The 20,220-nt window shown below is 47.9% G+C and overlaps 1 protein-coding gene across 2 annotated transcripts in view; it reads left to right on the top strand.

Moving 5' to 3' along the window:
• The window catches only part of TMEM132C (transmembrane protein 132C), a 762,868-nt gene that overhangs the window by 716,150 nt on the left and 26,498 nt on the right, over window positions 1-20,220 (top strand). For both annotated transcript variants that reach the window (XM_068243755.1, XM_068243763.1), the window contains exon 8: window positions 5,780-5,971. In XM_068243755.1, coding sequence (XP_068099856.1) covers window positions 5,780-5,971 — 192 coding nt within the window. The remainder of the gene's footprint in view (window positions 1-5,779; window positions 5,972-20,220) is intronic.

Here is a 20,220-nt window from a genome sequence, read left to right as displayed (position 1 = left end):
CCCCCTCTGTGCTGCTGCAGGTGTTGAGGAAACATCTGGTTCTGGTGAAAATTGATCCCGCAACTCTTTCTCCTGTACCTGTTCCTGTTCATGCTCCTCCACAGCTTGATCCACCACTCTACGCATGGCACGCTCCAGGAAGAAAGCATACGGGATCAAGTCGCTGATGGTGCCTTCACTGCGACTCGCCATGTTTGTCACCTCTTCAATCGGCCGCATGAGCCTGCAGGCATTTTGCATGAGTGTCCAGTTCTTCGGCCAGAACATCCCCATCTCCCCAGACTGTGTCTTTCTACTGTAGTTGCAGAGATCCTGGGTGACGGCTTTCTCCTGTTGTAGCAGGCGGTCGAACATAACCAGGGTCGAATTCCAGTGAGTCGGGCTATCGCAAATCAATCGTCTCACCAGCAAGTAATTTCTCCTCTGAATATCGGCAAAGCGTGCCATGGCCATGTAAAACTGCCTGAAATGCCCACACAACTTCCTGGCCTGCTTCAGGATGTCCTGTAAGCCTGGGTACTTAGACACAAATCTCTGAATGATGAGATTCAGCACATGTGCCATGCAGGGAACATGTGTCAACTTTCCCAAATTAAAAGCTGAAATTAGATTGCTGCCGTTGTCACACACCACGCTGCCGATGTCCAATTGGTGCGGGGTCAGCCACTGATCCACCTGTTTGTTAAGAGCAGCCAGGAGAGCTGCTCCAGTGTGACTCTCCGCTTTGAGGCAAGACATGTCTAAGATGGCGTGACACCGTTGTACCTGGCATGCAGCATAGGCCCTGGGAATTGGGGCTGTGTAGCTGGTGAGGAGATTGCAACACTAGTAGAGTTGAACTGCCACTCAGTCAAGGAGGAGGAGGAGGACAACAGCGAAGAGAATGTAGCAGGAGGAGAGAAGGTGGCAGCAGGCTTGCCTGCAAGCCGTGGAGGTGTCACTAGGTCCGCTGCACAGCCACATACTCCCTGCTTGCCACAGTGGTTACCAGGTTGACCCAATGGGCTGTGTAAGTAATGTACCTGCCCTGACCGTGCTTGGCAGACCAGGCATCCGTGGTCAGATGGACCCTTGACCCAACGCTGTGTGTTAGAGATGACACCACTTGCCTCTCAACTTCCTGGTACAGTTTGGGTATCGCCTTTTTGGAGAAATAATTGCAGCCTGGTATCTTCCATTGTGGTGTCCCAATTGCCACAAATTCTCGGAAGGCCTCAGAGTCCACCTGCTGGTATGGTAACAGCTGGTGAGCTAACAGTTCCGCCAAGCCAGCTGTCAGACGCCGGGCAAGGGGGTGACTGGCAGACATTGGCTTCTTCTGCTCAAAGATTTCCCTCACGGACACCTGGCTGCTGCTGTGGGCAGAGGAGCAGGAACCACTCAAGATGAGAGGCAGAGTGGAGGAGGGTGGCCGTGATTGTGAAGGTGCAAGGGAGAAAGTGGCTGAAGATGATGCACCTGAAAGAGGAAGAGGAGAAGGAGGGTGGCTTTGCTTTTGTGTGCTGCTTTTCCTCAGGTGATCTTCCCATTGCAGTTTGTGCCTTTTCTGCATGTGCTTTGTGTGTAAGGCAGTTGTCCCTACATTAGTGTTGGCTCAATTTTTGGAGGCAGAGAGAACAGATGGCATTGCTCTGATCTACGGCAGACACACTAAAAAATGTCCAAACCGCTGAGCCCCCCTGGGGTGTGGGCACTATGGTGGCCTCAGCAGTTGACGTTGAAGGGCATGTTGACTGGCTGTCCATAGGTGGTGATACATGGCGCCAGACACTGCCACCAGCTGTTTCTGAAGAGCGAGCTCCCCTTGCATCTTTCAGCAACTTGTCTCCTCCTACTCCTCTCTGACTCCCCCTCTGAACTGTCCCCTTGGTCATTGTGTCTCTTAGGAACCCACGTGGCATCTGTATCATCATAATCATCATTATCCTCCCTAGCTTCGCTTCCCTCGGGCACCTCATAAACTGCACCAACAGCAGGTACTTCATCATCCTCCTCCTCACACGTTACATCCATAGTGTCGCCTAACTCATGAGGTGGTGTAACTTGCTTAGCGCCTTCATCTTGTTTTAACAATAATGGCTGTGCCTCAGTTTATTCCCCACCAAATTATTCCTGTGAAGTGTCAAATGCAGTGGATGTGGTGCTTTTAGTAGCGCTGGTGGCTGCGGAAGATGAGGTGTTCTGTGTTAAATAATCAACCACGTCCTGACAATCTTGGGAGTTGATGGGACGTGCCGTCTTCTGAGCACTATACTTTGGTCCAGGGCCACACAAAATCACGTCAGCATGACCTCGAATAGACCTGCCGGGTGACCTGCCTCTGGGTCTGCCCCTGCCTCTGCCTCTCTACCTGTTTTGTCCATATCGGGGGGATGAAGTGAAAGGTATGCACTGACTTGAATAATACAATGTGCAGTCACACAGGTGCAGTGAACAGGTATACAGTGATTGGTATTACAATGCAATGTGCAGCTGTCACAGAGGTGCAGTTAACAGGTATGCACGGGGTGGTATTGTACACGGCATGCGATCACACAGGTGCTGTGAACAATTATGAAATGACTGGAATTACAAATTTGCAGTTGTTACACACACAGGTACCGAAAAGGCAGAGTGACACTGCGTGCGCTCACGTGGGTAGGTGGGTGCACTGAACAACAGGTAGGTATATGCAGTGATGGATATTACAAATGTGCACCTGTCACACACACACAGGTACCGAACAGGCAGAGTGACACTGCGTGTGCTCACGTGGGTAGGTGGGTGCACTGAACAACAGGTAGGTATATGCAGTGATGGGTATTACAAATGTGCACCTGTCACACACACACAGGTACCGAACAGGCAGAGTGACACTGCGTGCGCTCACGTAGGTAGGAGGGTGCACTGAACAACAGGTAGGTATATGCAGTGATGGGTATTACAAATGTGCACCTGTCACACACACACAGGTACCGAACAGGTACAGTGACACTGCATGTGCTCACATAGGTAGGTGGGTGCACTGAACAACAGGTAGGTATATGCAGTGATGGGTATTACAAATGTGCACCTGTCACACACACACAGGTACCGGACAGGCACAGTGACACTGAGTGCGCTCACATAGGTAGGTGGGTGCACTGAACAACAGGTAGGTATATGCAGTGATGGGTATTACAAATGTGCACCTGTCACACACACACAGGTACCGAACAGGTACAGTGACACTGCATGCGCTCACATAGGTAAGTGGGTGCACTGAACAACAGGTAGGTATATGCAGTGATGGGTATTACAAATGTGCACCTGTCACCAGGGCCGGATTTGTACCTTTTACCGCCCTAGGCCAACAATGACCAGTCGCCCCCTGACTGACCGCAAAGCCCCTCCCACAAAATTTCCCCCCAGCAAACATATGCAGTCTTAAAGTGGACCTGAAGTCTTGCACAGGACAATAGGAAAAAATAGAGAAATGCATCCTCTATGTACTTGGAGTTTTTAGCCTGTTTAATTCCCCATCTGTGTCTAATCACAAGTTGTAATTCGATCTCTCCTCTATCAGCTGACTGCCACAGCAGATAAGCACTTTTGAAAGCACAGGATGTTAACAACATGGACGTAGACACAATGCAGGTTTATTGTAGGATTTGTATCATTTGCAACAAAAAAAAAAAATATTTCTTTAAATGTTATTATGCTGTCCCATATCTTTTAGAGCAGAGAGGAAGTTCTGAGTTCAGGTCTGCTTTAAAGGTTGTCCCCACCCCCGATTGCTGCCTGGGCACCCATAATTGCAGTGCTGCAGATCTTAAACATTGTGAATCACCCACCCCGTCACAGTGAAAGAAGAATCAGCAGCTGCTCGGCTCTCTACTCTCCGGCGTGGCTGTACCAATTTTCAAATCTCTGAGCTGGCACGCTTTGGCATTTGTGTTCACGATCCATGCACATTCATCAGATGTTCTTACATCCGGAGAGAGACACTTGGGCATCCAATGACGTGGCTCGGGAGGAGTGGCTTAGGCATCATGTCCACCGACAGCCAGTAAAATAACAGTGCTGGCCAAGCCACTCCCCCCGAGCCGCGCCATTGGACGCCCAAGCATATCTCACAGGGTGAGAACGGCGATTGGTTGCTGAACGTGCAGCGCACACAATGCCAAAACAAATCTGACGGAGCCACGATGCTAGAGAGGGCCTAGCCGAGCAGCTGCTGATTCTCCTTCCGTGGTCGGTCCACCACATGCAGAGCCGAGCCCGTCCAGTCCGCCCTGCTGCTAGCTAATGCCTATGTAAGGCAGGGCGGCCATGAATGGAACGGGTCTGGCTACACGCCGCAGCGGATGTATTGTATGTTAATGAAGGAGGGGAACAGAAAAAGGAAAGTGTGCAAGCTGCAGCTAGCGTGCGGCTGCAGCCCGATTGACTTAATTAAACAGATGCCACTCTCTGCCCTGCTCCATACAATTACAGCCCATCAGTCGCCCCAAAACACTTCTAAAATTCTGGCTCCCTAGGCCTTGGCTTTGGGGGCCTTGCCAGAAATCCGGCCCTGCCTGTCACACACACACCGGTACCGAACAGGTACAGTGACACTGCGTGCACTCACGTAGGTAGGTGGGTGCACTGAACAACAGGTAGGTTAATGCAGTGATGGGTATTACAAATGTGCACCTGTCACACACACACAGGTACTGAACAGGCACAGTGACTCTGCGTGCGCTCATGTAGGTAGGAGGGTGCACTGTGAACAGGTAGGTATATGCAGTGATGGGTATTACAAATGTACAGCTGTCACACACACAGGTAGTCACTGAATGTGCTGGGCCTGCCAGTGGCACAGTAGGAATTACCAAGGGCCCAAGGTCCAGCAGCTGCGACTGACTGACAGGGCTGTATATGCAACACCAGTGTCTGTGGGGCACACACGCGATCGCGAACCCAGGAAGTTTGCCGGCGAACCGTTCGGGCCATCTCTACATTCAACTCTTGATAAAGTTGGTCTGAAATTTCCAACATGTCCAATCTCCAAAAATCTAAAAAAAAAAAAAAAACACCAAAGAATCACTCTCAATTTTTCAGGACAACCGATTGTAATTATCGAATTGGTGAAAAATTGGATCTTTTAATTGAATGTTGTGTGGTCATTTTAACACACAGCCCATGCCTGCTTTTACTCTGCACTGTGTCAAGAGTGACACAGGGAGTGGGTGAGTGCTGCTGGAGCTGGGGTGCTCTGTAATTGAGTGCGGAGTGCAGGGAGGGGGGCATGCACAGTAGTTACATAGTTATTTGGGTTGAAAAAATACAAACGTCCATCGAGTTCAACCAGAAGTTGTCAGCTAGGGACCCCCCCCCGACGTAATTTAAGCACCACCACTGCTGAGAAATAATAATAATGAGAAGGATAAAGGTCCACTGTGCCAATGTACAGAAAAGGCTGTCCCTTCCCGTAATTCTGGTCACTTTATAGAAGTGCCGGCCCTGGGCTATAACCATTTCTCATTCTATCCAAAATGACTAACAAAGTTGAGTTGAACTATAGTTCTGAAATAAGTGATAGTTTGTGTTCCCTGAAATCTTAGCGCTATATGTAAATTAATTATTTTGGTAGCTTGCTTTTTGGGTATTGCGAGGCTAAGCAGTTAGCATTCCTATGCTGCCTTTTCATTACCGTATAATAAGACACTGCAATAGGAAATACAGATTTGTGTTTATTTTAGCTCAGTTGGAAAGAAGCCATAAATAATGGATATTCCTGCTTATTATTAAATCAGTCTCTTTGTGCGTGTTGTAGGTGATGTCCCCTCTCTCCGATTCCATCCTGGCAGAAAAAACAGTGACAGTGCTGGATGACAAAGTGACAATAACAGACATCGGAGTGCAGCTTGTCTCTGGACTGTCACTCTACCTTCAGCCCAACACAGTAAATAACAAGGCTGTTGTAGCCACCTCCATGGCACAGGAACTGCTGCATACTCCCAAACAGGTAACTAGAGTCACCACTCAAAAATGTCACATTGTGGCATTTACAGCATCCATTTAAATCACCTTTGTTTACATTATAAATATAATGCATTTGTGCTTTTCTTTTTGCATGATATACTACTAGTTAAAGGGGAACTGAAGAGAGAGGTGTATGGAGGCTGTCATGTTTATTTCCTTTTAAGCAATACCAGTTGCCTGGCAGCCCTGCTGGTCTATTTCTATGCAGTAGTACCTGAATAAAACCAGAAACAAGCATGCAGCTAGTCTTGTCAGATCTGACTTTCAAGTCTGAACCACTGAAACACCTGATCTGCTGTATGCTTGTTTAGGGGCTATGGCTAATAGTATTAGAGGCAGAGGATCAGCAGGGCTGCCAGGCAACTGGTATTGCTTAAAAGGAAATAAACATGACAGCCTCCCTACACCTCTCTCTTCAGTTCCCCTTTAAAGTGAAACTCCAAATTTGACTTATTTTTGTGCTTCATTTTGTAATTAAATTACATTACAATTATTTTCCATTTGAAGCAAATCTGAAGTGAAAATAAACTTATGAGATAATTGTATGTGTAGTATAGCTAAGAAATAGAACATCAAAGAAAAGAGTCTTATATTGTTTTCCAGTACAGGAAGAGTTAAGATACTTCAGTTGTTATCTATGCAAAAGAGCTTCTCGGAGCTCTCAAACCAACTTGGGTTGGCTACAGTGATGTTTTCTGAAGCACTTATACATCGAAGAAACAGTGAGAGACAGGTTGTGATACGGTTTTACTGCAGGAAAGTTCAAAGGGTCTTTAGTTCACCCCTCTTTTATAGTTTAAAATACAGAGTGTGGTTTGTAAACTGCAAATATGACAGAATTATATAACGGGGGAAAAGTGACTATTTTCTTTGCTACTAATGTTCTATGAATTATCCATACTACACATACAATACTTTATAACATTTTTTTTCACTTCAATGTCACTTTAACAAGGCAGAATGTCTAAAAATACCCAACTGTCCTCTTTAAAGCGTCCCAGGAAACATGGCAACTATTACAAAACTGAATGTGGATTGGATTGATCAGTAAACACTTTAGAGTGAACACGAGGCAAACCTCAAGTCAAAAAACACACACTTACCTAAGAAGAGAGAAGCCTCTGGATCCTGTTGATCCAGTACTCCTCGTCGCTGCCACCGCTTGCTGGGACCCTCCAGACGATCCGGGCTGTGTTGTTCTCCATGCATGAGCATGACCGTGCTGCACATGCGTGAACAAGGACGCAGTGGTGCAGTTGCATGAAAACACTTGTGCTTGAGCAAGTCCTGTTTACTGCACAGGTGGGGCTGTACACACACAGGCACAGTATGGCCGTGCCCGTGCATGAAGAGGAACATGGCCTGAATCTTAATCTGACAAGAACTTGCTAGATTTCTTTGGGGGGTCCGCGAATGGCAATGAAGGTCTGGAGGTTGGCGTGGGAAGCCTTTACAGGATCCAGAATCTTCCGTAAGTATGTGTTTTTTGACTTAACCTCCCTAGCAGTAACTCTGAGTCAGGCTCGGGACAGAAATCCGCAGCTCAGAGTAGTAATCCCGAGTTGGATCCATCGGTGGTGGGGAATACGCAGGGCTGCAGCAGATCTATCTAGCAGTATGATTTTTAGGGTCTGAAAGCTTGAGAAAAAATTGCAGCGCTTTTGTAACAAAAATCTGGAAATAATCATACTGTCAGGGAGGTTAAGATTTGCTTCAGTTAAATTTCAAGCTAATTCAGTAAAAGAATGAACACTTGTATCATACAATATGGCCTTCTCAAGACTATTATTGCATATACTCTGTATCTGTAGAACCAACTGAAACATTATGTACTGGGAGTACTCCATAATTGTATATAAATGCTTTGTAATCACTCCCTTATCACTTTAATTAGCTTAAAACTACTTATCTGATTATTACAATTTTCTTATTCTGATTATAGCAATTTACAGCGCTGCCCCCATAATAATAGTTGGACACTCGCAATAAAAAAGAAAGAAAAAATACTTTAAATACTTCAAATAAATATAATTTACCAAAAGTATAACATAACAAAAATTGTGATAAGCAGATGGGAGGCCACCATATATGTTGTCACTATAATATGGGGACACTTTAATAAGGGCTCTAAGAGGGGAAACATGTAGTGGGGAAGATGTAATGGGCTGGGATACAAACAGCACAACATAAGGGGACTATTAATGAAAATACTGTTTAGCCAGCTCCTGCAACCATGTCCACTTTTCAGACCTCATCCACAATTTGTGTTTTTTGATCTGCAGTAACACTTTCTAGTTTAAAACTACGAGTGAAATATCAGAAATTGTGTTTTTTCTCTAGTTTTTAGTTTAGTTTGTCCAAGAAAAAGAATATATGGCATTTGATGAAATAAAGGACATAGTGTAGCTAAAATGCTAAAAACTACTCTGGTCCATAAAGTAGAAACAAGCTCTAGTGTTAAAGTAAATAAGTGTCAGGCCCCTTTTATAGCCCCATAGCAGCTGCTATAGCTGCTATGACTATTGCTATGCCCCTGGACGGGAGCAAGGGAGCGATCAGGTCAAAGGGGGAGGAAACCCCAGGTATGTATGAATTCTTCCTTTTAATTAATCTCAGGTTTACTCTAATGATGATAGGTTGGGGTGGTCTCAGGTTTAATTACTTACCTGTTTCGAGTTCACCCGGTCACAGATGACACTTCGCCCCCCTCCTTGGAAAACTCTGGAAAACTTTGGCATCAATTAGGCTGTGTCTGCCAAGCGGGGGACGGGCCGTGGTAAAGCAGATGGGGGTGGTCATAGCCTCGGTTGCTATTTTGAAAATAACTTGCCATTGCCACATCTCTGAGGGGGGTAGAGCCACCCCTTTTTTGATGTGAATAGAGATGGCCCAAACCTCCGATTTTAGGTTTGCAAACCTCTGCAAATGTTTGCGAACTTTCGCGAACTGCAATAGACTTGAATGGGTAGGCGAACTTCAAAAACTAGAAACATTTATGCTGGCCACAAAAGTGATGGAAAAGATGTTTCAAGGGGTCTAACATCTGAGTTTTTGCATGGATGTGTGGGATAGACACCAAAAGTCTCAGGGAAAAATCTAGATTTGACGCAAAGTAGCGTTTTAAGGGCAGAAATCACATTGCATGCTAAATTGGAGGCCTAAAGTGCTTTAAAACTGTAACGATTGTGGAATTATCTCCGTGGTCAGCGCACAAGATGTGCGCTGACACTGCAGAAGTCCTCCACAAGCGTATAAAACGACAGAACCCAGCTTGGGTGCAATGCACCTGTAGCGAGAAAGTGAGCACAGAGACAGAATGTATGTGTGTCCACCAATCTAGTCGCCACCCGGCGACGGTGAACACACAACAGCGGAAACAAAGTGGGAACGCCATCGCAAGAGTGGCAATTGCCAACAGTGACACCAGACCGAGTAAGACAGAGCACAAGTGTAGCAAGAAAGACACAGCAAATAACAATGATCAGAACGCCAAGGAAAATAACAAATGCACTTGCTAAGCGCGGTCGCCTCACGAAAAGCGCAACAGCGACAAAGCACGCTAATGGCGAGGTCTCCGCACGAAAAGCGCAACAGAGACAAAACACGCCAACCCTAACTAACCAATGTAACACGATAATGAATAGAGAACGCGAACACTTGCTAAAAGGTTACCTCACCGAGCCTACAGCAAGCGTTCGTTCCAGACAAGACAGACAGAAAGAGTAACCAGTAGCAACCGTAGCTCTGGCCTACACTACCAGACAGAGTACAGAAGAAACCATCGCCACTACCGCTTGGGCGAATGCGATCCAGACAGACAGACAGATGGGGCTACCAGTAGCAACCGCTGCTCTGGCTTGCACCCCTAAGGCAGAATACAGAAGGAACCACCGCCACTACCACTAGGGCAAATGCGATCCAAACAGACAGAACAATTTCCTGTCGACCGCCGCTGGCGACAAGACAATCGCAACAGATAGACAGTACAAGGCAATACAGATAATACAACCTGACTACGCTAGAAGGAATGCTAGTGCACCCCCAAGGAATTACTCTAAGATAATCTTAGCAAACAATTAGAAAAGGCTGAGACTCCAGGTAAGTTAGCAGGAACAAACCATCATGACCAGCAAGGGATTCTGGGGGGAAATGGTATTTATACTGCAAGCCATCAAAGGAAGCAGCTAAGCAATTTGCATGCCAAGTGGATGCAAATTCCTCATCAGAGTAGCAGCTCAGCAAGTTGAAGAGTGAAGACAGGTCTCCTTTCCAGGGACCTGCAGCACTCAGACCTACAAAATGGTCAAAAAGCTGTCTGCCTGTGCAGACAGCAGAGCAGATCATTACAAAAACATCTTGCATGTATATACATCAATCAGGGAGTGTAATTAGAGTACTGCTTCACACTGACACACCAAACTCACTGTGTAACGCACCGCAAACGGCCGTGCTGGACTGGTGCGCACCATGGCGAGAGTGCAGGCAAAAGCGGTTTTCAAGCTCATATGGTTGTCGGGCTGAGGTAGCTCAATGACAGAACAACAGTGATTGTCCAGCTGATCGAATTTGGTCTGTCCACAATGAAGCAACGACCTTATTATCTTTGGTGTGCCTCCCCCCCCCCCCGAGGCACTCATATAGCCGGCGTTCATTGCTTCATTGTGATATGCAAGCCCCTTCACTGCAGCAAGGTAACGATCACGAAGGGGAATTGACACATGTACATGCCTTTTTTTTGTTGATGTTGCAGCTGCAGTCAGAAAAATTAGGCAGGCATGTACACGCACCAGTAAAATGATTATAGCGGCCGCTGCGGCCTTAAAAATTCAGAAGTCCGCCTGGAGTCCTGGACCATGTTGGTGGTGGCGGAGAAGGCAAATTAAGCGGCCTGCAGGCAGAGATGCTGTGTGGGGACCGACTTAGTCATGGGGCAGGCAGTCACACGGTGTGCAGGCAGAGATGCTGTGTGCAGGGACTGACTTAGTCTTTGGGCGGGCAGTAGCCTTCATTCATTTTGATAAAGGTAAGGTACTGAACACTTTTTTGACTTAGGCGACTTAGGTGCTGAAGGTCATTTCTGACTGGATGCTTGAGGCAGGGCAAAACAGAAGTTGGATGGCAAATTGTGACAGCTCTGGCCACAGGTCAAGCCTGCGCACCTAGTAGTCCAAGGGTTCATCGCTGCTCACAGTGTCTACATCCACACTTAAGGCCAGGTAGCCGGCTACCTGCCGGTTGAGGCATTGGTGGAGGGTAGATCCGGAAGTGCTAAGGCGAAGCGTTGGACTAAAGAATGTCCGCATGTCCGACATCACCATGAGATCGCTGGAGCGTCCTGTCCTTGCCTGCTTGGACATGGGAGAAGGATTACTGGCAGTGGTACCTTTATTCCGTTGTGCTATGACATCCCCCTTAAACGCACTATAAAGCATACTTGCCAGCTTGTTCTGCTAGTGCTGCTTCCTTTCTGCCTTCTGATGATTTGGAAACATCTCCGCCACTTTGTGCCTATACCGATGGTCTAGTAGCTGGCCACCACCAAGTACAGCTCATTCCCCTTGATTTTTTCATACGGGGGTCCCTCAACAGGCTGGACAGCATGAAAGACGCCATCTGCACAAAGTTGGATGCAGACGTACTATCCATCTCCTCTTGCTCTTCCTCAGTGATGTCAGCTAAGTTCTCCTCCTCCCCCTAGCCACAAAAAATACCATGGGAAAGTTGAGCAGCACGAGCCCCCTGCAACACCTCCAGCGGTTGTTTTTCCACCTCCCGCTCCTTCTCCAAAACAACACCTTCCTCTTCATCTGACTCCTCTTCCCCACACGACTCTTCCTCCTCCTCCTCCTCCCCCCTCTGTGCTGCTGCAGGTGTTCAGGAATCATCTGCTTCTGCTGAGAATTGATCCCACAACTCTTCCTCCTGTTCCTGTTCATCCTCCTCCACAGCTTGATCCACCACTGTACGCACGGCACGCTCCAGGAAGAAGGCATGCGGGATCAAGTCGCTGATGGCACCTTCACTGCGACTCACCAGGTTTGTCACCTCCTCAAATGGTCGCATGAGCCTGCCGGAATTTCGCATTAGTGTACAGTACTTTGGCCAGAACATCCCCATCTCCCCAAACCGTGTCCTTTGACTGTAGTTGTACAGGTACTGTTTGACGGCTTTCTCCTGTTGTAGCAGGCAGTCGAACATGAGGAAGGTCGAATTCCAGTGAGTCGGGCTATAACAAATCAAGCGTCTCACCGGCAAGTTGTTTCTCCGCTGAATATCGGCAAAGCATGCCATGGCCATGTAAGACCACCTGAGATGCTCACACACCTTCTTGGACTGCTTTAGGACGTCCTGTAAGCCTGGGTACTTAGACATAAATCTCTGAATTACGAGATTCAGCATATGTGCCATGCAGGATACATGTGTCAACTTTCCCAAATTCAAAGCCGAAATGAGATTGCTGCCATTATCACACACCACGTTGCCGATCTCCAGTTGGTGCGGGGTCAGCCACTGATCCACCTGTTTGTTCAGAGCAGCCAGGAGAGCTGCTCCAGTGTGACTCTGCGCTTTGAGGCAAGACATGTCTAAGATGGCGTGACACCGTCCTACCTGACATGCAGCATAGGCCCTGGAGAGCTGGGTCTCTGTAGCTCGAGAGGAGATCGCAGCACCAGTAGAGTTGAACTACCATTCAGCCAAGGAGGAGGAGGGGGAGGATGACAGTGAAGAGGATGTAGCAGGAGGAGAGAAGGTGGCAGCATGCCTGCCTGCAAGCCGTGGAGGTGTCACTAGGTCCGCTGCACAGCCACGTACCCCCTGCTTGCCAGCGGTCACCAGGTTGACCCAATGGGCTGTGTAAGTAATGTACCTGCCCTGATCGTGCTTGGCAGACCAGGCATCCATGGTCAGATGGCCCTTTGACCCAATGCTGTGTGCCAGAGATGACACCACTTGCCTCTCAACTTCATGGTACAGTTTGGGTATCGCCTTTTTGGATAAATAATTGCGGCCTGGTATCTTCCACTGCGGTGTCCCAATGGCAACAAATTTTCGGAAGGCCTCAGAGTCCACCAGCTGGTATGGTAACAGCTGGCGAGCTAACAGTTCCGCCAAGCCAGCTGTCAGACACCGGGCAAGGGGGTGACTGGCAGACATTGGCTTCTTCCGCTCAAATATTTCCCTCACGGACACCTGGCTGCTTCTGTGGGCAGAGGAGCAGGAACCGCTCAAGGTGAGAGGTAGTGTGGAGGAGGGAGGCTGTGATTGTGAAGGTGCAAGGGAGAAAGCAGCTGAAGGAGGAAAAGGAGAAGGAGGGTGGCTTTTGTTTTGAGTGCTGATTTTTCTCAGGTGGTCTTCCCATTGCAGTTTGTGCCTTTTCTGCATGTGCCTTCGTAAGGCAGTTGTCCCTACGTGGGTGTTGGCCTTTCCATGGCTGCATTTTTTGTGGCAGAGAGTACAGATGGCATTGCTCTGATCTTTGGCATACACACTAAAAAAATTCTACACCACTGAGCCACCCTGGGGTGTGGGCACTATGGTGGCCTCAGCAGCTGACGTTGAAGGGCATGTTGGCTGGCTATCCATAGGTGGCGATACATGGCGCCGGACACTGCCACCAGCTGTTTCTGACGATGAGCTCCCCCTGCTTCTTTCAGGAACTTGTCTCATCCTACTTCTCTCTGACTCCCCCTCTGAACTGTCCTCTTGGTCATCATGTCTCTTAGGATCCCACGCGGCATCCGTATCATCATCATCATCATCATCATCATAATCATCCTCTCCAGCTTCGCTTGCCTCAGACACCTCATAAACTTCACCAACAGCAGGTACTTCATCATCCTCCTCCTCACACATAAAGTCCATAGTGTCGCCTAACTCAGACATATGAGGTGGTGTAACTTGCTTAGCGCCTTCATCTTGCTGTAACAATAATGGCTGTGTATCAGTGATTTTCCCACCAAATAACTCCTGCAAAATGTCAAATGTAGCGGATGTAGTACTTGGAGTAGCACTGGTGGATGCGGAAGATGAGGTGTTCTGTGTCAAATAGTCAACCACGTCCTGACAATCTTGGGAGTTGATGGGATGTGCCTTCTTCTGAGCACTGTACTCTGGGCCAGGGCCGCACAAAATCACGTCAGCATGACCACGAACAGACCTGCCGGGTGTCCTGCCTCTGGGTCAGCCTCTGGCTCTGCCTCTTGTTTTGTCCATATCGGGGGGCATGAAGTGAAAGGTATGCACTGACTTGACTAATACAATGTGCAGTCACACAGGTGCAGTGAAAGGTAGGAAGTGACTGGTATTACAATACAATGTGCAGCTGTCACACAAGTGCAGTTAACAGGTATGCACGGACTGGTATACTAAACAGCGTGCGGTCACACAGGTGCAGTGAACAGGTATGAAGTGACTGGTATTACAATACAATGTGCAGCTGTTACAGATGTGCAGTTAACAGGTATGCACGGCAGGGGTGGGCAGAAACTACGCATATGCGAATCTACGCAACGTATTTTACGCAATACGCATAGGCGTAGCATTTCGTATGCTTAAAACTACGCGTAGCAAAATACGCGTAGTCAGTTTTGTCGGTCCGTATTGATACGCTATATACGCACGCGATTGCGTACTTTGCGTAGCTTCGCATGCGTATTTTTAATGCGTAGTATACGCAGCCAGGCGTATACTACGCGTAAATCGAAGTTCACACTCTCACGTATTTAACAATGTATTCGTAGCTTACGCCATAGGCGTAGCTTATTTTCATACGCGTAGTTTCACAAACAGACTATTTGGCCAATCAGGTAAAACTTTTGGTGGCTGCTACACTGTTAGCAACCAATAGAAATTTAGCCCACCCCTCAGTATAAAAGCTTTCTTCCAACAGGTCTGGTTTCAGTTTCTGGGTGTTATTGTGCTGTGTGCTGGCTTTGTGAGGACTCTGAGAAGAAACAGCTTACACAGGCTGCAGCCAGTGACATACACATCCACATTCCTTGCATTCTTTTGTTATTTTCCTTATTTCTAATCTGTGTTTTGGCTACCTAGCTACTAGTATTACTATTTAGTGTAAGGATTTCTGTGATTTAGTGTTAGGCAGCTACAGAAGATAGGAGGAGGACTGTGTATATAGCTATATAGTTCCATGCTGTGATCTGTAGTCCTATCATCCTTTTTTCATTTGTTTTCCTTATTTTAATTCCACTGTATTATTGTATTCATTCCTGTCCTTTATTCATTCTGTTATTTTTCTTATTGTTATTCTGTTTTTGCTAGCCTAGCTAGCTAGTAGCTACTAGTCCTACTTTGTGTAAGGATTTCTGTGACTTAGTGTTAGGCAGCTACAGACGACTGTGTGTGTAGTTCCATGCTGTGATGTGTAGAGGAGAGTGGATTTAGTTACAGAAAGGAACTGTGTGGAAAGAAACATAAATTAAATAGCCATTTCATCCTTTTCTTTTTTTTTCCTTATTTTAATTTCCCTGTATTATTGTATTCATTCCTTTCCTTTATTCATTCTTTCTTTTATCTCACTTATTCAGCAAAATTTTTTTGACATTGTTCCCCTTCCACTATACTTCGATTAAAAATTTGAGTCAAATAATAAACAATGTCCGGCAGAGGTGAAGCTCGCCGTGGTCGAGACAGTGCAGGCAAGGGTCCACCAGCAAAGTCAGCAGCTGGCAGGGGACACTCTGCACCAGGCAGGGGTCAGTCCACAGCAGTCCGGGGACAGACTTCTGCAGGCAGAACCAGAAGCCAAGTAGCAGCAAGTACTAGCCACTCAGCCACAGGTAGTGGACACTCAGTATCAGGCAGTGATGCATCAAATCCCAAAAGGGGGTCCAGTCTGATACGATCATATTTCACGTCACAGAAACCACGGGCTATTGTGCAGAGCCACACTGAAGACATTGTGAACTGGGTGTCAGGAGACAGCCCTATTAGTCAGTCCTCACAAGCTGAGTTACAAAGTACCAGCAGTACCACCAGCAGCACTTCCATGCCTCCTCCAAAAGCTGCCCTTAACCCATGTGTCCTTCCCTTTGATGACACAATTTCAGCACTTGTTGATAAGGTTCTTGAGCAGTCAGACATCGATATGTCGCATGATGCCCAGACTTTTCTTTTGGATGATGATAATGTTGTTGAGGGGGGGGGGGGGGGTGCAGAAGTTGACATTCAAGCAGTGGAGGGTCAGGATGAGAACATTGAGGAGGTGGGCTATGAGGGAGGCAGCCACAGTGATGATTATGCTGACGATGACATGGATATCACCTATGAGCCTGAGCATGATGATGCCAGCTCAGGTGAATCAGAGGCAAGCTGGCAGAGGAGGCAGCTTGGACATCGGCACACCAGGGGGCCTAGTGGCAACATGAGCTCCTCTGCTAGTGCAGTTCAAGGAAGGCAGGAGTTACAGTCACAGCCTCCAGCTGAAACTCCTATGTCCCGAACTGGAAGTGGTACAACTGCAACCTCAGGCATAAACACTTCTCGGAGGAAGGCCCCGGTTTGGAAGTACTTTACTGAGTCAACCAGTGATCCCTTAATAGTTGTGTGTAAGCTGTGCAGTGCCAGGCTGAGCCTAGGAAAAAATTTAAAAAGGTTGGGGACAGGTGCTCTCCACACACACCTAAAAAGTAACCACCAAAAGGAATATGGCAGTGTTAAAGGACCACAAAGCAGCACCATGCAGAGGACTATAGCACAGACCCGTCCACCTTCCCATCCTGCTTCAGTTTCTGAGATTGGCACCCATCCTGCCTGCTCTCCATCTGTAATACACTCTGGCCGTAGAGGGCAGATTTCACCTTCCTCCACTCCATCATCAGCTCAAAGCACCCAGCCATTGATAACTGAGGCTATAAGGTCCACAAGAGCACTGCCTCCCCGTAGCCGCAGGATACGGAGATTAAACGGTCTATTGGCAGAGGCCATGGTCCAGCAGCTGCTGCCCTACTCCATTGTAGAGAAGGGGTCAGCCATTCGCAACCTCCTGGAGTATGCCATTCCTGAATGGCAAATACCCAGCCGTCACTATTTTTCCCGAAGGGGAATTCCTAACCTGTACCGACGCACAGTTGATAATGTCGCCCTGTCGCTAGATTATTCCATAGGCGACAGGGTACATCTCACCATGGATGGGTGGACCAGCAAGCATGGTCAGGGCCGATATGTCTCATTTACAGCTCACTGGGTCACCCTACATAGTGAGCAGGTGCTTCCATGAGCTTGTTGAGCCTCCCCGTGGGGTCAAGGGGAACAGGTCTGCTCTCACCTCAGCTGGTGACTCTACCAGCCACTGCCGAGCCCCCTAATAAGCGGCCCCGTTGCTACACCGGCGTGTGTCACAAGCGATGTCAAGCATTGCTCGAGCTGGTGAGCATTTGGGGAGCAGAGGCTCACGGCAGCAAAATGTTTTGGCCCTACTCCAGGAACAGGCACAAAAGTGGCTGACCCCCCGAAGACTACAGGTTGGCCATGTTGCCTGTGACAATGCAGCAAATTTGCTGGCTGCCCTGAACGATGGCAACATTCCTCATGTGCCATGCTTTGCCCATGTCCTCAACTTGGTGGTTCATCGTTTTTTGCGCACCTTACCAGGTATGAGTGACGTGGTGCAGCATGCAAGGAAGATTTCCGGCCGTATGGCCCGCTCTTCAACTGCCACCTCATTGTTCCGTCGCTATCAGCGAAAGCATGGCTTGCCCCCTCACAGGCTCATAGTAGACACTCCAACGAGGTGGAACTCCACCCTTTACATGCTGGAGAGGATGGCGGAGCAGAAAAAAGCAGTCTCTGAGTACCTTCTGGAGCAGGACGACATCCATGGGTCATCAGCAGAAACACTCCCCTACATCACACGGGAAGAGTGGCGGATTATGCAACAGGTCTGCCATGTGTTGGCCCCATTTGAACAGGCTACTACGTTTGTAAGCGGGGAGCAAGTCAGTCTCAGCGACGTGCTCCCTGTTGTGTTCATGCTGGAACAAACACTTAGTAGCCTAATGACTGCTGGTGAGGAAGCCGTTACTGAACTTGAGCTGCAGCAACAAAGCTCGCTCCAAGGCAGCCAGGCTCAGACACAGGAGGGAGAGGAGGAGGATGTCTATGTGATGGAGGATATCATGGAGGTGCCTGACCATGGTGAAGAGGAAGAGGAGGCGGGTGCAGCTTCTGTTATTCAGGGGTGGGGTGACTTTGGAAGTCAGGAGGAACAGCAGCAGCAGGCAGAGGATTTGTCTGTTTTGCGCAGACATGACGATGGGGATTTGGCGGAGCGAGCTCTTGCTTTCCCAATGGCTGCTCATATGATACGATGCCTCCGGATGGACCCTCGGATCAAAAAGATAAAGAAAAGAGATGACTACTGGCTGGCCACCCTTTTAGACCCACGCTGCAAGGGGAAGCTGGGTCAATTTATTCCAACCAGCCAGCAGGAGGAAAGGATGGTAGAGCTGGAGCAGGCCCTGATCGACCAGCTGAAGGAAGCCTTTCCACATCCACAGCCTGAGAACCCAGCTATCCCTGCTCATGGTGCCCAGCAGGTGCCTATGCCCAGCAGACCTAGACATCTTGGAGACTTGTTTGGTGCGATGAGGCAGTTTTACAGCTCTGAGTCTGTTCAGCCTACCACAGCATCAGCAGCAGCACCTGGAAATCAGGAGCAGCGGCTGTCCCGCATGGTCAACGACTACATGTCTTCACTCAGTGCATCAGATAGCATGCGCACTGAGGACCCCATGGAGTACTGGGCAGCCAGACTCGACACCTGTCCTGAGCTTGCACAATATGTGCTGGAACTTCTCTCATGCCCTCCTTCCAGTGTTATTTCTGAGTGGGCTTTCAGCGCGGCAGGTGGGGTGGTTACCGATAAGCGATCCCGCTTGTCCACTGATTCAGTAAACGCACTGACCTTTTTAAAAATTAACCATTCATGGATTGAAAGTGGCTACTTGGCCCCCGTCGTTGGATCCAGGGACACAACTTCACCGCTTTAAATTGCCCTTCCTGGACTGCTTCTCATTCCCTCATTTGAATCAAACCTATTTACTGCCAATAATTTTGCCTACTTAGTACTTACTGCCAAAATGTACTTTTATTGAGGGTGATGGTCATCTTGACTGAGCCGCTGCTCCTCTCATAGGTATAAGACAAGGTGAAATGTTGCCTACTTACTGCCAAAATGTACTTTTATTGAGGGTGATGGTCATCTTGACTGAGCCCCTGCTCCTCTCATAGGTTCAAGACAAGGTGAAATGTTGCCTACTTACTGCCAAAATGTACTTTTATTGAGGGTGATGGTCATCTTGACTGAGCCGCTTGCTCCTCTCATAGGTACAAGACAAGGTGAAATGTTGCCTACTTACTGCCAAAATGTACTTTTATTGAGGGTGATGGTCATCTTGACTGAGCCACTGCTCCTCTCATAGGTACAAGACAAGGTGAAATGTTGCCTACTTACTGCCAAAATGTACTTTTATTGAGGGTGATGGTCATCTTGACTGAGCCGCTGCTCCTCTCATAGGTACAAGACAAGGTGAAATGTTGCCTACTTACTGCCAAAATGTACTTTTATTGAGGGTGATGGTCATCTTGACTGAGCCGCTGCTCCTCTCATAGGTACAAGACAAGGTGAAATGTTGCCTACTTACTGCCAAAATTTACTTTTATTGAGGGTGATGGTCATCTTGACTGAGCCGCTGCTCCTCTCATAGGTACAAGACAAGGTGAAATGTTGCCTACTTACTGCCAAAATGTACTTTTATTGAGGGTGATGGTCATCTTGACTGAGCCCCTGCTCCTCTCATAGGTTCAAGACAAGGTGAAATGTTGCCTACTTACTGCCAAAATGTACTTTTATTGAGGGTGATGGTCATCTTGACTGAGCCACTGCTCCTCTCATAGGTACAAGACAAGGTGAAATGTTGCCTACTTACTGCCAAAATGTACTTTTATTGAGGGTGATGGTCATCTTGACTGAGCCGCTGCTCCTATCATAGGTACAAGACAAGGTGAAATGTTGCCTACTTACTGCCAAAATGTACTTTTATTGAGGGTGATGGTCATCTTGACTGAGCCGCTGCTCCTCTCATAGGTACAAGACAAGGTGAAATGTTGCCTACTTACTGCCAAAATGTACTTTTATTGAGGGTGATGGTCATCTTGACTGAGCCGCTGCTCCTCTCATAGGTACAAGACAAGGTGAAATGTTGCCTACTTACT

Source organism: Hyperolius riggenbachi, chromosome 1 (genome assembly GCF_040937935.1).
Source record: "Hyperolius riggenbachi isolate aHypRig1 chromosome 1, aHypRig1.pri, whole genome shotgun sequence".
NCBI classification, from domain to species: domain Eukaryota; kingdom Metazoa; phylum Chordata; class Amphibia; order Anura; family Hyperoliidae; genus Hyperolius; species Hyperolius riggenbachi.
The sequence above is the reverse complement of the archived record's forward strand: the minus strand, read 5'-3'. Positions and strand labels throughout refer to the sequence as shown.